This window comes from Myiozetetes cayanensis, unplaced genomic scaffold (genome assembly GCF_022539395.1).
Source record: "Myiozetetes cayanensis isolate MyiCay16 unplaced genomic scaffold, myiCay2020 scf10, whole genome shotgun sequence".
Taxonomy (NCBI): Eukaryota; Metazoa; Chordata; class Aves; order Passeriformes; family Tyrannidae; genus Myiozetetes; species Myiozetetes cayanensis.
The window spans coordinates 15,778,647-15,799,264 of NW_026086605.1; the positions used below are offsets into that span (position 1 = coordinate 15,778,647).

Consider the following 20,618-nt stretch of genomic DNA (forward strand, 5'->3'; position numbering starts at 1 on the left):
CTTTCATCCACCAGTCTAGAACTGGAATTATTTGGTAAAGGGCTTTCAGTCTTTGGGAATCCCATCAACATCGGATGATAAATGTCCGAAACAGCAGTCACTGTGAAATGACAACTATCGTAAACTACTGCAGAGCTTCAATCCCAACAGTTTGTTGCTATGATGGAGGTTTAACTGGTAGATTTTTGTCCTGCATTTCTCATAGGATAATTACATTGTGCCAGTGGACAATGATGACGATAACTATATTGAACCCACAGAAAGCAGCATGTCACTACCTACAAAATGTAAGTTTTGGTCATTTAAGCTAATAATTACTGTGTTATTAGGAACAACAGTGGGAAAAAAATCGATCAAGTTAATGTCTCATTCTAGGGTTCAAAGAGTGGAGATGCAGCTATTAGAGAAAACACAGCCTGTAAAAAGGCATTTGGCTCATGACCAGGCCAAGGAAAATTATTTTTAACTTTATTATTTTTAACCTTATTGGAAGCCATGTTTAATTTCTGCCTCTCTGTTATTTCCAAGTCCAGCCTTTGTACAACCAGGCATGTGATATCCCTTCTCATCCAAGGGAGCTACAGCATTAAAATTCTCTGTTTACTGAAGTGCCTCAGGAGAAAAACAAATATTTTTGAATATTTCAGATAAAGACAGGGTTTGATTGTATTTTTTATTTTGTTTTTAATCTCACTATTTGAAGTATATTTAGCTGGAGGGTGAAATTACTACAGCCCAAAGGTGAAAAGCAAACAGAGAAGGCTATGTAGTTCTGCTCTCTGACATCACTGACAGTATCAAACCTATTCAGGAAGGCATGAACACTGAGTAATGTTTTCCTTTTAAACTAAGAGCTGCTTTCTGACTTGGTTGATTTATTCAAGGTCACACAAAAAGGCTACCACTTAGACCTACTTAATATTCATTCTTATTGTATAAATGTTCCCTTGTTAGTTTGTAAACATATATATTTTAATATATTTATATACGTATTTTTATATATAAATAGATGTGTACACATACCTAAATATATATGTATATACACACACATGCACGGGTATGTATGTACATGAATAAAATATGTTTTTAGCTCCTGGGAACAGATTTATGAAGACAACAAAGCCAGGCCCCCCTACTTCTCCAAAGCCTTCTCTTGCTTCTGATATGCAAGGTATGTGGAGTTTGTATCACTGTTAAAATAAAATAATCTAAGACTGAAGAATATTAAATTACACTTAACATATTCACAACACAAACCTTATGACATACTTCAGTAAAATCTTAATATGTTCTTCAGTTTTTTTGTGTTGCTTGGACAGTTATTTTGTCTAGATTGAATAGTAAATCCATTTTAAGCATGAATAAAACTCAGAGCAACTTCCTTGCCCAAATTAATTAATTTTTAGTCTTTTGCTCTACTGCAAAAACAATTAGAGGACTTGGTATCTTAGCAATCCTATTTCATTATAGGAATTAATACTCAATACTTTAAGACCACATCAGAGTTTAACCATATAGAAATTCCTTATAGGCTGATGTTTTGCATGTCCTTTGATAAGTGTTCCCATTTAAGTTCTATAAAGAGCAATTTATTTGGAAAAAAACTCAAAAGCAGAAGCAAATAAGAGGAATCCTATTTCCTTTTGTAAGTGCAGATATACTTGTTTAATCTTCCAGTGACAACTCAGAGTTGTTTTGTATCCTCATTATCCCATTAATTGCTTAGAATGTAACCTTTACAGACTTACCACAGATCTTTAAAAAGCTTTGCATATTCATTAGTGATATGTTTAGCTTTCAAGTCACAAACTACAGGTCATAAACTAAATTTTTTTCTGAATGACTTTAGATTTTGTGAGTCACTTTCCAGCCATTTTAAAATGCCCTTTTCAATCTCAGCCTTTCTGTACATCAGTGTCGAGCAACAACCAGCTCCTGACAGACGTTACTGAAAAATAAAACATCTCCCCCTGGTGGGAACTCGAACACTTCAGCGCAGCAAAGTGAGGAAGACTGATGTGAAATTTTTTGAAATAGGGTTCTATTTTCATTGAAGAAACTGGACATAGATAAGAATGCTTGTGGGTTTTGTTCTTAACATGTATGAATTAAAACATACCTGTGACAGTGTCAGAGCTCCAGGATGGATGCTGGCCACACAAATGCACCAGCTTGTATTTATGATTCACCTAATCTCTTCCTCCCAGAGAGTCGAGGAAAGGCTAAATGCTAGCACAGGTGCGATAACACATTTTTTCCAAACTGTCCTTCATTTGCACAACACAAGCGTTTCTCTTGCTTTGGGGGGAAAAGGAAAGAAAAGCAAAACTAAAAAAAGAGGTGGGGTGGGTGGAAAGTTCATTAATACAGTCACTGTTTATTAGAATTCCTGGGACATTTCCTGAAGTTTCCACTAGAAGACTGGGGGTTTTGCTACTCCAGATTTTTGGAGGCAGAATCAAGTTCTGAGCACATTCTCCAAGTTATTTTTCCAGAGTCATAAGTACAACTGATACAAAACAGATCAGTTTTTCTGGTAACATGCAGTATGTTTTTTGCTAACCAAAGAACACTTGTTTTTTTTTTTTCCCTCCTGGTCCTACAGAAGTCTACGAGGTTCCTGAAGAAGAGGTGAGGCCTTTCTATAGTATGACTTGCATTGCCCTCAGGCAGGGTACAAATGTGATTGTGGAAAAAATATTATCAGTCTTTCAAGGGGACAAATAGGAACAAATCTCTGTCTGCACTTAAGACTTTCTGACACTCCCTTCTCAGAAAAGCTGGCAGACCAATTCTAAAGGTCTGCAGAACAGAGTAAATGGGAAGGGGTGGAAATTTCCCAGTCCTGTGTGATAGTTATCCAGTCTGGGAAGCAGCAGCCTAAAGGAATGCTTTTCAGAAGCAGAACTGCAGCAGAGGAGCAATGACAGTCCTGACACAGTAATTTTTTTCCCACTTGCTGGTACTGACATGACATGGTCAAAGCAGATTTACTGATGTTGAGTTCTTGCCTCTCCCATGCTAGTGCAGATTACCAGAGAGGGCTCTAATAGAAATCCATACCACAATGCAAAAATAATATCTTGATGTGGTAACATAAATAGAATCATACAAATGTATTTCATGAAATCAAAAAGTGACCAAAAAATTCAATGCATTTTCTCTTACAGGAAAAACCACCACCACCACCAGTAACCAGGTAACCCGTTGCTGTGAATGTTTGTGCATTATTTAAAACTTGTCCGAAAATGTATTTTCTTATCTAGCTACAACATGTTTGATAATTCTTTTTCTGGAAGATATATATGTAGTAAATATCTCTTCAGATTATCTGCACAGAGATTATCAGCCGTTTCTATGTTAATTTCAAAAACCCAAGCACAACATATTAAAAAGAAATATCTCTTAAGGGTATGTTGTAGAATTTTGAGGGGTAGAGGAGAAGAAAGAGAGGTTTTCTTTGTATTCACAGTTTTTAAATATAATTTTCCTTCCTTAATGCATGTTTTATTACTAGGTTCACTAAGCCACTTCTGTCTATGCCTGCTCAGAATACGGAGCACTCCCACATGCACAATATGACCAGAGAGCCACCGAAACAGGAGACGTGCAGGTAAGTCAGCATTCTTAGATCAATAGGAAATATTAGCAGAGAGAAGATTTTCTCCTCTCTAGTGTGTAGCCTTCTGACAACAAACAGTTGTCAGGACACTCACTGGGACAAGGTGAGAACTGAAAGCTCTGGTTTCCTTGTGAACTTCTGTAGTGAAGCCAGTTTGCCAAATGAGTAAGTGTTTTCTGGAATATCCCTTTAGGTATCCAGTGCAGGAATGAAATATCTCTGCAAGCCAGTTTAAAGTCCTGTTAGCCATCTCTGCACCCTTGCAAATGCAGTGTTTTTGCAGAGGCAAAGGATTGCTTGTAAAGAAACTGGACACAATAAATCCACAATTTGTATTCCAAGCCTCTGGAGGAAAAGAGGAAAAGGACACTTGAGCGTGCAGCCTACTTCACTCCTGTGTCCCCAGAAGTGTAGGAAGCTGCTGCATAACCAGTTCATCTCTAGGACATTGCTTTACAAAACAGGCCATGTGCCCCAGGTGGCCTCTACAACGCTGTGTGTGTTATGATGGTTGGTGAGGTCCTGCACAGTCACAGGGGACCTGAGGTCCAGGACAGAAGCTATTCTGGAGTAGTTCCACACCAAGAGCACAGCATCACCACAGCCACTGCAGCGCTGCATAGGTGGAATTAAATCCATTCACAGGAGAACTCCTTCTCTCTAGATCTTGAAAAGCATATCTGAGCCAAGAAATTACACAAATAAATCCTACTCAGTTTTATTTTGTATGTTTTTCAGAAATATTTTGCCTCTTCCCAGAAGTCGTTTTCATCCAAAAACAGTGAGTAATCAATGGGCCACTATAAAAGAATGTGTTAAACTTGGGTTGTGTTTTATATATATGGATGCTTTTTATTATCTGGATTAAGTAACAGAAACATATGACTCAGTGTCAGATTCATCTAATATTGTAATTGTTGCTATCAATCTTTTGGACAAAAGAGCATTGGACATCTGTATTGATCCAAGAAAAAGTTTAAATGTTTTAAGGGTTATATTTCTCAGTCCACAAAAATAATTTCTTGGATTACAAAATACCAGTTGAACACCAGGAACATTAAGTAGCAAAGGGTAATTTTGCCCAGTCTGAAGTACCTTTCTTGAGCCTCATTCCTCTCAGATGATGAATGATTAATGCTTTCTGAAAATGGAAATGTTCTAAAATGTCAGACTGGGTAGTCTGAGTAACCAGTATCACTAGAAAATGTAGTCCATGAAGGGCTAATTATAAGCTTTGGGTTCCTAAGGCTGTGTTTCAGTCAATTCTGTTCTCCCTCTACTCTTGTCCCCAGTCTGTCCCTTCCACTGTGCTGAAACAAAGGTTTTTTGAAGCAAACTACTTGGAAACTTGTCTAACTGCAGAAATGAGCAAAAGCAAATGCACAAAAGATTCTTTTTCAGCCAGATTAGTTACCTAAATTGTTTTGCACCATAGCTCTACTCACAGTTGTTCCAGCACAAGAGAGTGTGAATGAGGAGCCAGCTATCAAGAAACAGGGTGACAGTAACTGCATCACTATCTGTGCCAAAAGCCATGTGCATCAAACTGCATCCTGGCCCCAGGCTCTGAGTTACCCCTAAGAAATAATCAGTCTACCAATAGATACATAGAGAAATTAGACACTCAAAATTAGGAATTTGGGGTCCTATAATAGGATTAGATGTTACGGTAACAGTGCAGGTGGTATATGAGTCTTATTTTCAATTTCTATATATACACCAAGTATTTTGTACATACAGCAGTATCAGCAATTTAGTTTCCGTTCCACCCCACCAGAAAGTTCTTCCCATTTAGATCTATATCCCATGGGATGCTGAACAATTCCCAAGTTTTGCCAAGTTTGAGATTTCTCTTCTACAGAACAGTTTCTCAGCTTTTCTTACCAATACAAGATTAGGAAAAAATGCTTCTGAAGGGACAGTGTTGGACAGAAATTCCACTATCTGAGCAGCACTAAGAATACTACTCCTGCTTCAGAACAGACTGGAGTGCCATATTGCAGCAGAAACCTCTCCATTAATGTGTTGTCAGAGCTTAGCTGTGAGATGGATATCACCCCAGCTTTGCAGAGAGCAAAAGGAGTTTGCTGGAGCCACATACCGAGTTAGTTACAGCTCCAAGGCTGAAGCTCCCAAACACACACTCCTCTGTACCATGGATGTATTCAGCTCCTGTGTCACTGCAGTTAGCCAATTTGCCACAAGAGTCAGCCTAGGAAAGAGTTACTCAGTGTAGTCCAAATTTTGGGGTCTTTGCTTGTTGTGTAAGTGGTCAACCCTTACAGATTTAAACAAAACCATGGTAATGAGCATGATGTTTGTCAAATGCTGTGTTGTGCTTTCCCATCCCTGACTATGCACACTGACAAAGCAAACAATAACTGAAACATCTGTTAACTGCTCCCATTCAATCCACTGTCAACACCAACCAGCACTGATCATGTGCACAGAATTGTAACCCTTGTTCCTCTCAAAGGCCTTGGCTGACTGAAAATAATTTCTCCACGTTTCACTTCCCCAACTGTTGGATGATGGATTACACCTCTCCAACCAGAGAATGGATGCATTTGACCAACATTAGTGAAAAGCCATTAACCGGGAAGATGAAGATGGACAAATTAATAACTGGTGCCTCTTTGAAAGGTACTTACCATATGGGAGTCTGATTCCCTAAAAGACAAGAAATGAGGGCAAAAGTAAGCATCTCCAGAAGAAGCCAGGGAATGAGGTGGATCACTTCAATTCTAGCCTGGTGTAAACACAGTTTACTCAATTTCCTTCATTCAGTGGAAGATGTGTTTTTAGGATATTCAGATCTGCTGCAAAATTTCTGTCTTCCAGCTCAGAAATTAAATGTGAACCTAATGGTCTCACTGCAAAATTCAGGCCTAATTTTCTCAATACTGCAAGCAATCTCAGGATTATTAGAAAGTTTGATGTTTGCTTAAAAATTTTCAAATTAAATCCTAAAAGCTGATTAAAAATATTATGGATCCTATATGCATTCTGTACAAATATTTCTTTAAAAATTACTACAGATACCAAAGCCATATTGATTATTTATGCACTTCTCATTAAAGAATCATTAAGGTTGGAAAAGACCTCAAAGATTGAGTCCAGCTATTAACTCAGCCCCACTGGGTTCACCACTAAACAATATCCCCAAGTGCCACATCCATGCACCTTTTGAACACTTCCAGAGATGGTAGCTCCCCCATTTTCCTGGGCAGCCTGTTCCAATGCCTGACCACCCTTTCAGTGAAGAAATTTTTTCTAGTATCTGGTCTAAACCTCCCCTGGTGCAACCTGAGGTCATTTCGCCTTGTCCTGTCGCTTGTTACCTGGGAGAGCAGACCGATTCCCAGCTGGCTACAGCCTCCTTTCAGGTAGTTGTAGAGAGTGATAAGGTTCACCCAGGCCTCCTTTTCTCCAAACTAAATACCCCCAGCTCCCTCAGCCACTCTTTGTAAGACTTGTGTTCCAGATCCTCCACCAGTTTTGTTGCCCTTCTCTGGACACGTTCCAGCACCTCAGTGTCCTTCTTGTAGTGAAGGACCCCAAACTGAACACAGTAATTCCTTTTTTAGTTCCTTCACATCAAATCTAACCTATTTTTCCATTACAGGACCATGAAGCAAACAATAATGATGAAAGTAAGTATTCCATATTGAAAACATGGCAATATGAGAGGGATTGATATGCCACAAGTGACCTTAACACAGATTGCAGTGCAGTGTGTCACTGTAAATGTTATCTGTAATGGTGAGCAACAAGCGAGAAGTGTTACTGAACTGTTTTCTGATATAATCAGGGTGAAAATATATTAAGACAAAAACCAATGGATATTTTTTACTTTTATTACATTAACACTAAAATGGGAGTGAGGAGAATCCACTGTTCAGATACAGCTCACATTGCATACTTAACATGTTGCTTGCATCTCTAGGTCAGAGATTCAATAACACACAAGAATCCAGATTTGCCACTGGAGCAGCTCCATCTCCATTACCAAGGGGCCTGTGAGTAAAAATAATAAAACTACTTTGATGGGGAGTGATTTAATAGGTATATTAGGAGCTAACTCCCATCCTTGCTATGGCAGTTGGAATTCAGGAATAACTTTTATTGCTGTTTGAGACAGATATCCTAACTAGGGAAAGGTGAGCTAATATTTTGCTATTTCCAGAGGAATACTGTTTGTGTGGAGTAGCCCTTCACTGCCTGCCACTTATGGCAGATGCTGGCTTGCTTAATTTAATCTCATACTGCAGCACTAGCATATGCAAGCCTAGCTGTGTTTTTCATTAAAGTTCTTCAGCCCCACCCAAGTTGTCATCTTAAGTATTGGACAGAGTGTAGCTTCCTTGCATAAGTACCTTTCCCAAATACCCACATTACATCTGATATCCTAATTCTTTTCTTATTCTTTTTGTTTCTAACTCCTATAGCTATCCAGTGCATCCCATCTTAGACACAATCACTTTGAGAATCAATGAAACCGATGCTTAATCGCTAAATGAATTCATGTATCTGCCAAGTAACCATACTCTTTTGTTTTCTTTTCCCTCCAACTTTCAGCAAGAAAACTTCTAATATGATAAATTCACCAGTAAGTTGACTTGTAATTGCACAATTTTATAATTTTATTAAGTTTTTAATGTACTGTAAAACCTAATTTTATCATAAGCTTGGGTACAACTTAAATGCCTAAAAAGACAAGGGGGGAGAGAGTTATAAAGAAAGGAAATATCTGGTGCCATTACATAAACTAAGAGCAGTGAGAAAGCTGAAGTGGAAAAGTATTTTCATTAAAGGGATGTTTGGATTCAATACTTTAGGATGTAACAATAAATACAGAGCAAGAGCTGAAAAAATGAGAAATAAATGGGAACACAGGCCATTCAGAAGTATTCCTGGAAATATACGGGGCTGCCTATGGGGAACATGAGTTCACTGTAAGAGTGACAGGTCAAGAAACATGTGGGATTGTACCAAATTTGTTAGAGGTTTTTCAGTAAATATTTCATCATTAGAAAAATATTCCAAAATCTCGTGTGAGAGAAAGTAAGGGGACTGGTTAAAATTTTCAGACAAATTAATTTGGAAAATGTTTCAAAACTGGCAGTTTATTATCATTGCTTCAAAATTTAAAAAAAAAAAAATGAAACTGGAAGGTGGGTTAAGTTTTTACTATGAGCTAAACTGGCAGTTTTAACTTTCAGTAAAAAGAAATCTGTTCAGACATTTGTGAGCATAGCTCAATAAGGGTGAAAATGAAATTTTGATTCACAAGTATTTGGAATAGACTCTTCATTTTTGGGCCTGAGATAAGAATGAATCATTTGTTACACCATAAACTTACCAATGGAAGGTTAAAAAAAAAAACCCACGTCTCCAGATTTTACTTTGTCTGTCTATTTATACCCACAAACTGGGATTCTGTCCAAATCTATCTTGCAAAATCCTGAGCTTCAAGGTTGTACAATTAAGAGGCTCTTCAGAGAATGGCTGTCTCTGCTTTCTAATTCCTCCAGGATATTGTCAAGTCTAAATGTAAACTAGTTCACACAAAGTATAAAAATATATACATTTGCTGTACTGGTGACATGCCATTTAATACTTGGTGTCCTTCTGTTTTATTGCAGAAACCATGTTTACCTTCCAGAGAGATCTTAACTGCAAATGAAGGTAAATTATCTCCACTACCGTGGAAAAGTTGACATTTATCAGAATTAAATTTCTTTCTTATTAGAAACATGAAACAAATAACACCACATTCAACTTATTCTGGTTTTTTGAGGGGTGTTTGGTTTTAGCCGTTTCAGACTGGATCTGGCCAGCCTTAGCTGCACTGAATATCATTGTTCTCTAAAGTCAGTCACAGTAAAACAATTGAGGTTACTGGCAGGGTAATGCAGGACAATAATGGACCAGCAATGTGCCATATAGCCCTCTGAGTGGCAAGGAGGGAAGGGAGGCGAGTCACTCAGAACTCAGCCAGAACCACCGCACACGGAGCCGACTCCTGGCACAGGCACAAAATGCATCCCATCTCTGCTCCTCCAGGCGAAAGCTCAGCAGGAGCTGCTGTCTGACACCAGGGTGAGATGCAGCCAACCAGCCGAGCTCTTGCAGGCAGCCTGCCCCAGCGTCCTCCCCCTGTGTCACACAGCTCGCCTCTCGGAAGGAAAGTCTCCCACTGCGACCCTGCAGGCGCCCACAGCACAGCTATTTGCCTACAAATTTGGTGGTATGCCACTAGTTAACAAAGTAGCACGATGGCAAACTGCCATGTAAGGAAAAATCCCAAAAGTTGTAGTAAAAGAAGCTTCAACTGCTGGGACTCTCTTATCTGAAGACAGTATGTTTCTGAAGAAATCCTGACCCTAACGTTTGTTTTACCAAACCACAGAAAAACCTACAGCAGCAGAACGACGACGAAGTTCCAACCAAGAGCTTCCACTTCCACCCCTTCCAAGTGGTGCACAGAAGTAAGATCCCTTTCCATCATGTTTTGAATATTTCAGTGCACCAGCACCTACTGCTTGTTCTGAACACAGCTATGAGAGGTTCAAAGAGAAGCACTGTTTTTCACTGTAGCCTTCTGTTGCTTTTTGAGAGTTGTGGTTCCTGAAGCCTCACAGTAGCAAAAAAGTAAAGCGTAGCAAATGAATGCATCCAAATACTATAACCATCACCAAAAAGCATGGGAGGATATAATCTCTCATAAGGAAGGTAATGGAGATTTAAACCAGGTTTAAATTCCTAGTTTTCAGTACTAGTGGGATATCATTTTTTTAAATACCTATATCAGACCCTTAATTTCTCAATGGACAGATGGATAAGATGGAACACATTCTATCACTGCATGCTTAAAAAACACAATTTTCATAATATCAGAACAGGGTAGATCCCCTCAGACCTTTCTGTAATCTCTTGATATTTATTTCAGGCCTCTGCTCCAAAAGTTCTCAATTCTGCCAAGTAAGTATAATTCAGTTTTTGAATTAAAATGTGACTGACTTGTAATTTCAAATTAATCTTTGACTTAAGATTATTTCAATATGCCATGCATATTAATTGCTTTGGAATTAATGTATCTGTAATGCATACAAAGAGGAGATCAAGTATCCAGGGTCTTAGTTCAACTAGTAAAATTAAGGGAGTATGTCAGGGTAATTGATGGAAATTGGGTGTTTCATTTCCATTTATGACTACTGGAAATTTCTACTAAAGGCAGTTTGGGCCATTTCCCATCATAATAAAGATTCCATCAATCTTCCTTGCCACAAAAGAATCCTGAATATGACATTTCTGGGCTATTCCAGGCTTCTGTTGCCTAGAAGACAGACAGATTATTATTGCCTCCAATTTATTCTTTCTCTGCAGGAGGCAGGGGGGAAGTATTTTTATAATGGCAAATGCTAAAGCTCTTCTGTAAGTAATGTTTTCCAAGAGGGACTTTGTTTTAGTTCAGAGTTAAAAACAAATTAGGTAATATGTTTACTAACTTGCTTTGCACAGAAGTGTAAATTAGATTTAGCATTTTTCTAGTCTCTTGTTAGCAGACACTTGTCTGACCTTCCTATAAGCCCTTTTCTCCACATGTTCAGCCTCAATGTATCTTTCACACTGTAAATAAATGGTAAGAATTGCACACAGAAATCTGCATTTGGTGTAGCTTAAACTTATATGCTGCTGTTAGTGCATCTGTTTCCTGGAAATGTTTGCCTGATGTATGTTGCATATTATATCTATGCTGAGGAAGTATAATAATGGTTCACCTTAATGAAATTGTCTGATGCTCTTAAGTTTGTCTGCTCCTGTCACACAACTGATGTGCTTCAACTTAAATCATAAATTCTTACTACTCTCTGAAGTGTAACTATTTTTTGAGATCATCTGGTGCTAAACGGTGCTCTGATTAGTAAACTTTCTTTAACATAATCTTCTGTGTCAGGTCCAACAACAACTTTGTCACACGTACAGCTGGTTCCTAATCACTAATGTCCCTTCACCATAACCTGTCATCTTTCCTTTGTCCCCATACAAGCCTCGAGCTAACTTTCATCTTCTTTACTGAAAGTCCTTATTTCCCATATGGCACTGTATCGGGTGCTCCACTGAAGTCCAGATTAAGTACAGTGTTCATATTCCCTCTCTGTAGAACTGTTATTTTATGAAAGAGGCGTAACATTTTATCTATTTGGGTAAGTTTCAGATTGTGTCTGATTTTTTGCTAGTTGTATCTTTATCTCCAAATCTTAATGTTATTTCCTTCAGATTCTCTCCTGGGGCCTTGTTCTGTGGAATCAGACAGAAAGGCCTGTAGATGCTCAGCTCACTTTTTCCATTTTTAGATACAGCACTTATGTTTGGTATCCTTGAATCATATGGTACCATCCTGACTTGAAAATTATTTAAAATTACTGTTACCACCCCTGAATTTCATGTGCCAGTTTTTGAAATTTCTGGGGTAAAGATTATGTGGGCCCATCAGTTCAATTGTACTAAGTTATTTAAGCTTTGCTTCCAGTTTGGTTGTGGAAATTTCCATTTCTGTATCAGAACTACTATTTGTTTAGTACCTAGATTACCTTTAAAATCAATAAAATTGTTACTGCATAAAGCCCCATCTCTCCTTTTTCACACAGCTGAGGAATCTTTTATTACTTATTTCAATGTCCTTTTGTCAAGTCTAATTTGGGCTGACTTCTGGCAATTCTTACTTTATTCATACAATCTACTTTTCAATGGTAGCTTTTGCAGCTGGCCAGTCAAAACTTTAGAGAAAACCCCAGAATTCTTAATATTGAATATCCTTCTTCAAGTGTTTTCTAAATCATTGAGAGCTGGAACTGCTCCTTACAATGTCTCCCCTCTACTTGAAATGCAGCTTCCAGACAGCTGCATCTGCAATAGAAGTTTTATACCTATTTCACACAGCTGTCTCTGAGCTCTCCAGTCCAATTGAATTTTTTAACTCTGGTCACTATATGGGCTCATCTATAACATTCTTATTCCTTTCTAAACTGAAATCTATGTCAGAATTATATTAGTGAAGATTTGATAATGCAGTCTGCAGAGCATCATGTCTAGTAATAGGTGAGTGCTAACAATCCTAGTGGCATTTGTTTTTCCCAGTAAGTAAAACACATAGGAAATAAAGCTTCCCATAATAACAAAATAAGTAACACTTAACTTTCTACAATCATCTTCTCTAGCACATTGATCTGCACTAAACTCTGATCAGAAGTACCTGTAGCAGACACTTATACTCTTGGACCAAGATTCTGTTTTACCCAAAAACAATTATCTATATTTATATCCCGTATTTCTCTCATATTACTAAGCAACGCTACTCAAACATTTGGCTCCTGATTTCCTAAACTCTGACATCTGTATTTTAGCCCTAATAACTATTTTCCACGTTGCTTTGTTATTACAATTATAATTAAGCTTCATAATCTTTCCTACTAATTCTACTTCTCTATTTAGCAGCCTGGGCTTCTTGCACATGCATACAAACAATTCAGTTGGACTAAATTAGTGAAAAATTATCTCTGAGCTACATTCATTTTCCCAGCTCCCTCACCTATATGACTACTTCTCACACTGGACTGAATGCTATTTGCACTGTGTTCCTGCATTTTCTTATCTATTGCTACATTCGTTCACTTGGGTGGTGCTGGAGTTTTTTCTTGTACCCTAAGTCTAGATCTGGCTATTAACCAAACTGTTAACCAAACTGGTTTTCTCTTCATAAGTAAGGCTACTCTTCTGGGCAGGCAAGTGTCACAGCACTTATATAGGACCCATCCATTTACAGCAGACAGCTTTCCTGAGTGATATCAAAGGTCAAGCGTTTCCAGATCTGGTAACAAATCAATTTCTTACATTGTAACAAACATACTTTGAAAACTTACACATGTTGTTCTTTCTCTTTTCTAGAAGTGCCGGAAGCTGCAAACCGTTCTCTGGGCACTTCCCCTCAAAGCAGCACTTCATCTATTGCAAGTTCTGCGGATCAGGTATAACATTAGCTCGTTCATATCACAGAAATCTTCTTACCCTTCATTTTAAAACAGTATTTCCATCCCTACTCTCCTTCAAAATAAAAATGACACTCCTTTTGTGGAGGGCATTTATGTCCCCTTTTGCAGTGAGGATTTTCTGTAGTGCAAAAAAATCTGAATGTTAACTTGCATTATAAAAATGCTTACAACATTTAGCATAGGATACCTCCCCCCCATTTGTTTCAGTCTCTCCCAAGACCTACTCCTTTCAGTTCCTTTAAACAGATCTCATTACAGTTAATGCTGTCACTTTTATGGCCAATTCTTCTTTTACGTGTTTTGTTTCAACATTAATCTTTGAATCATCTAAGCAAGTGCAAAGTTATTTTCATTTCAGTACTATTTCCCTTACTCTTATTTTGCATGAAGGGAGACTACAAAATGGAGCAAGTCATTCGTATACTAGCTTAGTAGTCACAAACAAGGTAAAAATAGTTCTGGTGAGAGTAAAACAAAGGCTTTATCATGCACAGCCAGTGACATTCAATGTTTTAAAGCCTGACTTGACAAAGATATTTCGACAGTGAAGAACACAAAGAATTTCAAGTTCTGGAAAAATTTTAACTGTATGTCATACTGGATATTTATTATTAAAATAACTTTCAAATAAACAATCCAGCAGACTCTAAATAAAACAGCTTGTAGCAATTACATTTGTAGTTTTTAAGTAACAGCCATGGGCAAACCCAAAGCTTAATAAAACGTCCATTTTGTAAAAAAAAAAAAAAATATTAACCATTAGTGTTATTTTTCCACTAATTATGTACAATAGTATAATTTGCTGTAGCATCCTGCACAATACAGGTGCTCACAGATATCATTCATTCCCATAAGGCTCAGTATTTGTTTGGTTCCCATCCAAACTTTGACAGCAGCTTCTGCTGCTTCATTATAGGCCACAGATAGTTGTAGCAGAAAAGTCTGGGGCATTTGACTCCTTGTTTTGTTGAACAAAATATTTGTCTGCTGGACTCATTCTCTACATGGATAAGTACCTTTCATACTTGCAATTCTTCTCATCCTTTCTTTTCCCAATGAATAGTGTAACTGAAGAAATACATGGGAGAACTCTGAAGATAAAGTTATATGTTATGGCTTGAGCCAGTCTAAGAATTTAGTGCAATGCTCTCTCCTAGTGTCAACTCCCCTCCCAGCCACAGACTTCTCTGGTGTTCCTTTCTGATCCTGCAGTGGGCTGACCCAAGTCATTAAACTGCCAGAAAATGAACCTGGCAGTCAAACACAAAACAAGGCAAAACAAAAAGGGAAACAGATATTATTTTCTTTTCCTGCAAAATTAATAAAGTGAATTATCTCACCATGGGATCAGAAGAGCAACAAAATGAGCACAAAGGAGAAGCCAAGACATTCTCTTTTTGGCAGCAATAATCCAGCTAGACCAGCTCAGCCTTAATGTGCAACTTCAGCTTTCATCTGTTTTGTACAGAGGTAATAAAGCTTGTGTGAAAATTAATTTTCTCATTAAGCTTGTTACTGTAAAGTTGGAGCAAAATTGTTCAAATAACTAGAAAGGTTAATACCCAGATGTATTCATTAGGAAATACTCTTAGCACTATCTCTATAGCCTTTCCACTCACTTAAGAGTTAGATTTTACATCAACCTCCTCAGCAAGAGCTCACTTTTCATGACTGCTGGTTTGATAACCTACCTAGCTATTGAAGTCTGATAATGCATAGGCCTCATGTTGCTTCTAATCCCTCATCCTGTCCTTCCTTTTCAAAATTCTCCAAAATCCTCCGTACCTTTCCCCTACACTCCACTCCTGTTCCCCAGATATATGCTCATTCCTGCATTTTACTACCCAGTTTTCTACCATTACTTCTCTCACTCAAATTATACTCTCCCATATATATACCACTCCCAACTACCATCCCCTCCTCACATCTTTTTATCTTTGTACTTCCTTTGCTATGAGAGGTTCTATCTTCTAAAATAGAATCCACAAATTTTTAGGGTGTCAGTCTTTCTACCATGTACCTTTAGGTCTGCACCTGTTATCCCATCCTTGTTTGTCCTTTGTCCCATGTTTCCCACTGGAAGAATAGGTTTAAGTTCACTTGCTGTACAGCACACTGCCAAACATTTAACAGAATGGAGAGAAGGTGGATAATGTTGGTGAGATGTTTACAGAGGTTAACATACAGAAATGAGGGACCCAAGAAATATGTTATAAAATATAAGCTGCTCTCTGTTTGGTCACAGATATAATGGTTCTTCACAGGTAAGCATAGTTTTATGCCTTTTAGATAAGAGCACTGCTTCAAATGTAAGGATACATTCAGACTCAATCCAACAGAGAACCAGAAGTGAATCCATGTCTTGGGTGAAAGCACTGTGGGCTGAATTGCTGTGCTATTAGAGGAAAGACATTAATTATTGCTAAGTTTTGTAAGGACTCCATTCATTTGTCCTTACTTAATAACAAGAAAAAGAGCAAAATATGCACTTATCCACCTTCATGATACCCAGGTAGAGACAATCATAATTGTGTTCACAAATAGCATTAAGTATTCAGGAAAAATAATTTCCAAAGATGCCTACCAAATCGAAACACCTCCTTAGCTAGCCCACAGCTGAGCAGCATTTAAATTGTTAACAGTGTATTTATTCCTCTACATTTCTTGGATACCCTCTTGAAATTCGACTAGAATAGCTTCCTTCTTTAAAAATACCAAACTATCCTCCAGTTGAACCTGACTGCTTTCCTCAGGGTATCCCCTCTTTCGTCATTTATCAGCCTTCTATCATACATCTCTTACCCCTGTTTTGACACTCCAGATTTTCTTTGTCCTATCTCTATCCAACTAAAACAGTGAGCTCATGGCAAAGACTTTTCTCAACTCTGTTTTCTGAATTTTAGTTCTTCCCAGCTGTCATTATTTAGTAGTAACTCCCCTACAGGGCATATTCATTATCATTATTATTTTACAGGTAAAACACTGTTTCTCTCTTCTAGGATGCTGGTGTTCACAGTAAAGCATGGTATGCTGCTACCTGTGATAGGAAAATGGCAGAAGATGCATTGTACCGATCAAACAGGGTAGGTCACCTATAAAAAAAGTCTGGTTCATGGGAAAAAAAATTCCAATTAAAAAAATCAAAAGACAATCAAAAATGTTCTAAGAACATGCCTTGTATTCTGAATAAGTCAGAGTACTGTGCCATGCAAGTACTGTCAAATATCAAACCTGAAATTATTGTGGTGAAACTAACTGTGGTTTCATCACAAGACAAAGTTGCATTAGTGTAACTCAGTAACGGGAGCCCTGTGGAGAAAGCTGTTACAGACTGGAGAGCTGAGGAAGACCTGATAGCTCACAAGCACCCCTTAAAAGAAATGCAAAGCCCTGTGACTTTTAAGTGACCTCCACCACTGTCCAATGGTTCCTGTGAAAACAGCTTCTATTTGGACAACCTGAGGTTGCCACGCATTTTGAAATACCAACACTGTGCATTTACAAACTTAGAGAATTTGAGTTCTCTCAACTATTCTTTGTACAAAAGCCACTGTCCCAGGAGGCAGCAGTAGAATGGAGAGTTTCATCCTCAGCATCAGATAGATTCCCATACTTGCCTCTCCACAAAGCAGGATGAAGTGGCAGAGCACAGGGTTTATCACCAAGTGTAGGCTACTGCTCGTTAGTGAGCACAGGGCTACAGTGTCAGTGCAGGTGCTTGACTTTGAGAGTGCTTTTTACAGCTCTGGAGAAACAGTATTTCCACCTCTCACTGCTTTCTTGCCTACTTACTGCCACTTTATTTCCTAATAATCTGCAAACCCCAACAGATGGCTGCCACTGTGTATTTTTTTCCTCTCTGGTTGAGAGAGAGAACAGGCAGCAGCAAAGGTGATTCTTAAATGACACCTTTGTATGCTACTGTTAGACAGCAGGCATACATGCTACTTCTCATCTGCTGCTGTACAGTCTTTCTGATAGGAGAAAAGAGTTTAATACCAATATAAATTAAAATATTAAGTTAAAACCAAACTAAGTTATTTGAAAAAAATAAGCCAAGTATTTACTTTTCTTTCTCCAGGATGGATCTTTTCTAATAAGAAAAAGTTCTGGACAGGACTCACAGCAACCATACACACTGGTTGTGTTTTACAACAGAAGAGTATACAACATTCCTATACGATTTATTGAATCAACAAGACAATATGCACTGGGCAGAGAAAAAAGCGGTGAAGAGGTGAGATGATGAGGGGGTGTTTTTCCCAAGTTTTCAGTTATATACCTTTAATAAGAAAGGATTAAGATATAATGCACTAAGATTCTTTATGTAACAAGATAAAAGTATGTGACTTTATCATGACTGATCTGTCAAGCTAGAGAAACCAGTGTAATGTCAGCTCCTGCATACTGTAATTAAAACTACAGATCAAGTTTAAAACATACTTGTAGAACAGTTTTGAAAAGTTAATAAGATCAGAGCTACAGCTGCTAAATAACTGTTTATAGTCTTCCATTTACCTAGTATCTAAGGCTCTAGCCAAAAGTTTCTTGGAAAATTGTAAAACAACAGCCATACTCAAGGAAACCCCAAACACGATCAAAAATGAGGCTGACATTACTTTTAATACTGTTTTCACATTAAAAAATGTTAAACTCTAGTTCTAGAAAAAAATCACTGGTTGGCTGTTATACCACACAGGTAACTGTTCTGACAGGAAAACAGAAAGGATGAGACAGCTAGTGGCCATATCTTCCACGGTCCAAATTTAATGACTGGAATCAGAATTAAAGCAGGATCAGTGCTCTTAAAAGGCAGAGCATCTCACTTGGTAATAGTCATAGCTTAACCCTCTTCAGTGATGTGAGAAGAAAAGATAAAAAAGCATTAAAGGAAGCCAGCACTAATTATTTTTTGTTTTCTTTATCCAGCGCTTTGACAGTGTTGCTGAAATAGTAGAGAATCATCAGCGCACCTCCCTGGTTCTAATTGACAGCCAAAACAACACCAAAGACTCAACAAAACTGAAACACATTGTAAGAGTTTCTTAATTAAACTGAACTGCTAAAATGAAGTCATTTTTAATCATTTCTTTCAACATGTGAAGACATGGACAAGGTATTAAAAGAAGAAAAATCCAAAATAATGGAAAACTCTTTAAGAGCACCTATTGAGTAATAAGAGTTGCAGTTCACAGAGTTCAACCTCACTCACTTTTATCAGAAAAGCATTCACATTTAAAACAAGAGCCAAAGCAGATATGCTTTCATCTGTGATTTCCATCTGGGACAACACAGGTATCCCAAGTCATGCGAAGAACAACTGCGTATCAGAGCCTGGTCCTTTGACTGCTGTTTAAAGACACATATCCTGTAGGACATTTTCATTTTGAAAATGAGAATACCCACCACTTTTTCTATTTGTTTATCACAGATCACTGCCTTCAGCATTTTCTTTGTAAAGGGCACAGCCCCAGAAATTAGACCAAATTGACCTAATGTACCACTGTGCACTAGCTGAAAATAGGACTGTACTTTATGTGATCCATGGCAGCAGAGGTGCCTGAATGTTACAGATTCGCGGACATGTGTTTCATTGATATTTTTGTTTATATGTTCAAATGTGCAGATAAAATAAAAAATACTGTAAAGTCAGTAGTGTATGGAGACATTGCTGGATCTCATTTCTTGGTATCCTTCCAGCAAGAAAGCATCAATTCATTATTGTTGATGTTTTAATATATAGATTTGTATGTGCTCCTTCAGAAGTTGTTACGAAAACAATCCCTTTTTACAGCTTTAGCATGTATTATATATTTGGCTTAATGGCTCTCAAATCTTTTGCCTTTAGATTGCCTACTGTTGGTGACTCAAGTACATTCCTTCATTGCTAAACTAAGTAACCACTCGATTCTTGCAGAATTATTGTTTATGGACACACACACACAAAACCCCACTCTTTTTTTCAGGCCTATCACCGTGCTTTACTTATTGTATTGTGTGAATCAAGTAAATTTGCACAAATGTTCAAGGGGTAGAAATTAGTTTGATGAATGTATAAATTGCATCAATGAAAAACTTTTAGGAACAGTTGTTAATTAGTTCTAGAAGTGTTTGATTTCACTGGACCTGAAAACTCATCCATCTTAAAGGTATTTTCCAAAACTGACACTTTATACACACATTTTATTTTTTTTCCAGGTTAGGCAGTGTTCTCTAGGATTATCTGCAAGGCATTTAAGGCAAGATTGAGTCAAGACTTGTGAAATCCCAGCAAGTCACTTAGAGCCATACTGTAGCTGTATTCTGCAACTACTTTCTTGTGCCTTTGATCAGTTACTTCTGCAAGGAATGCACCTGTTTTCTAGAAAGAACTGCCTGCTAATACGATGTTCAGCACATGCCTACCTACCTCACAGCATCTCAGTGTCCTTCCTCTGCAACCCAGGCAATAGTTAGCCCAGATGTAAAGCAAGTAAGAAACAATGTACACAGACTTTACACAAGCCTGCCTGTGACACTCTGCTCCCACTACAACATAAATGCAATGTTTAGTACAAGCCCATTTGGTATTAATTAGTGTTATGGTCAAGGTCTCAAAATTAGCAAGTTAGTAGTTACTGCACGTTTAATTTACTCCTTCTATATATGTACTCATATTATTTAGCTACTTTAAGCATCATTTTAAAAGTTTACTGACAATGGGAAGTACTCTGTGAAAAAGCAGCCACTCAAAATTTAAGTAGACTCCTTGGCTATTCACTCATGTATTACAGAGTATTTAAACTTTGTACTGACAAAACTGCCTATCTGCTAACCTTTCTGTGTTGCTCCTCGCAGATGTCTTAAGCTCTTCAGACACTGCCTTCTGAGTTAAGTACCACCATCATTCTAGAACTGGGGGGGGAAATGTGAACAAGTGTCAAATTCAAGCGTACCTACAG

At 37.9% G+C, this 20,618-nt stretch overlaps 1 protein-coding gene across 7 annotated transcripts in view; it reads left to right on the forward strand.

Annotated features, from left to right (window-relative positions):
- The window catches only part of BLNK (B cell linker), a 100,594-nt gene extending 81,265 nt beyond the window's left edge, over positions 1-19,329 (forward strand). For 6 of the 7 annotated variants that reach the window (XM_050337848.1, XM_050337839.1, XM_050337874.1 and 3 more), the window contains 16 exons: positions 206-287; positions 1,091-1,171; positions 2,606-2,631; positions 3,171-3,199; positions 3,518-3,613; positions 4,361-4,403; positions 7,248-7,275; positions 7,569-7,641; positions 8,201-8,231; positions 9,268-9,310; positions 10,035-10,113; positions 10,575-10,606; positions 13,574-13,653; positions 16,677-16,760; positions 17,759-17,914; positions 18,607-19,329. In XM_050337848.1, the coding sequence (XP_050193805.1) occupies positions 206-287; positions 1,091-1,171; positions 2,606-2,631; positions 3,171-3,199; positions 3,518-3,613; positions 4,361-4,403; positions 7,248-7,275; positions 7,569-7,641; positions 8,201-8,231; positions 9,268-9,310; positions 10,035-10,113; positions 10,575-10,606; positions 13,574-13,653; positions 16,677-16,760; positions 17,759-17,914; positions 18,607-18,726 (1,083 nt within the window). In that variant the 3' untranslated portion in view covers positions 18,727-19,329. Of the gene's footprint in view, positions 1-205; positions 288-1,090; positions 1,172-2,605; positions 2,632-3,170; positions 3,200-3,517; positions 3,614-4,360; positions 4,404-7,247; positions 7,276-7,568; positions 7,642-8,200; positions 8,232-9,267; positions 9,311-10,034; positions 10,114-10,574; positions 10,607-13,573; positions 13,654-16,676; positions 16,761-17,758; positions 17,915-18,606 lie in introns of those variants that run through there. The other variant, XM_050337894.1, reaches the window with a different exon arrangement.
- Positions 19,330-20,618: the final 1,289 nt, after the last annotated feature.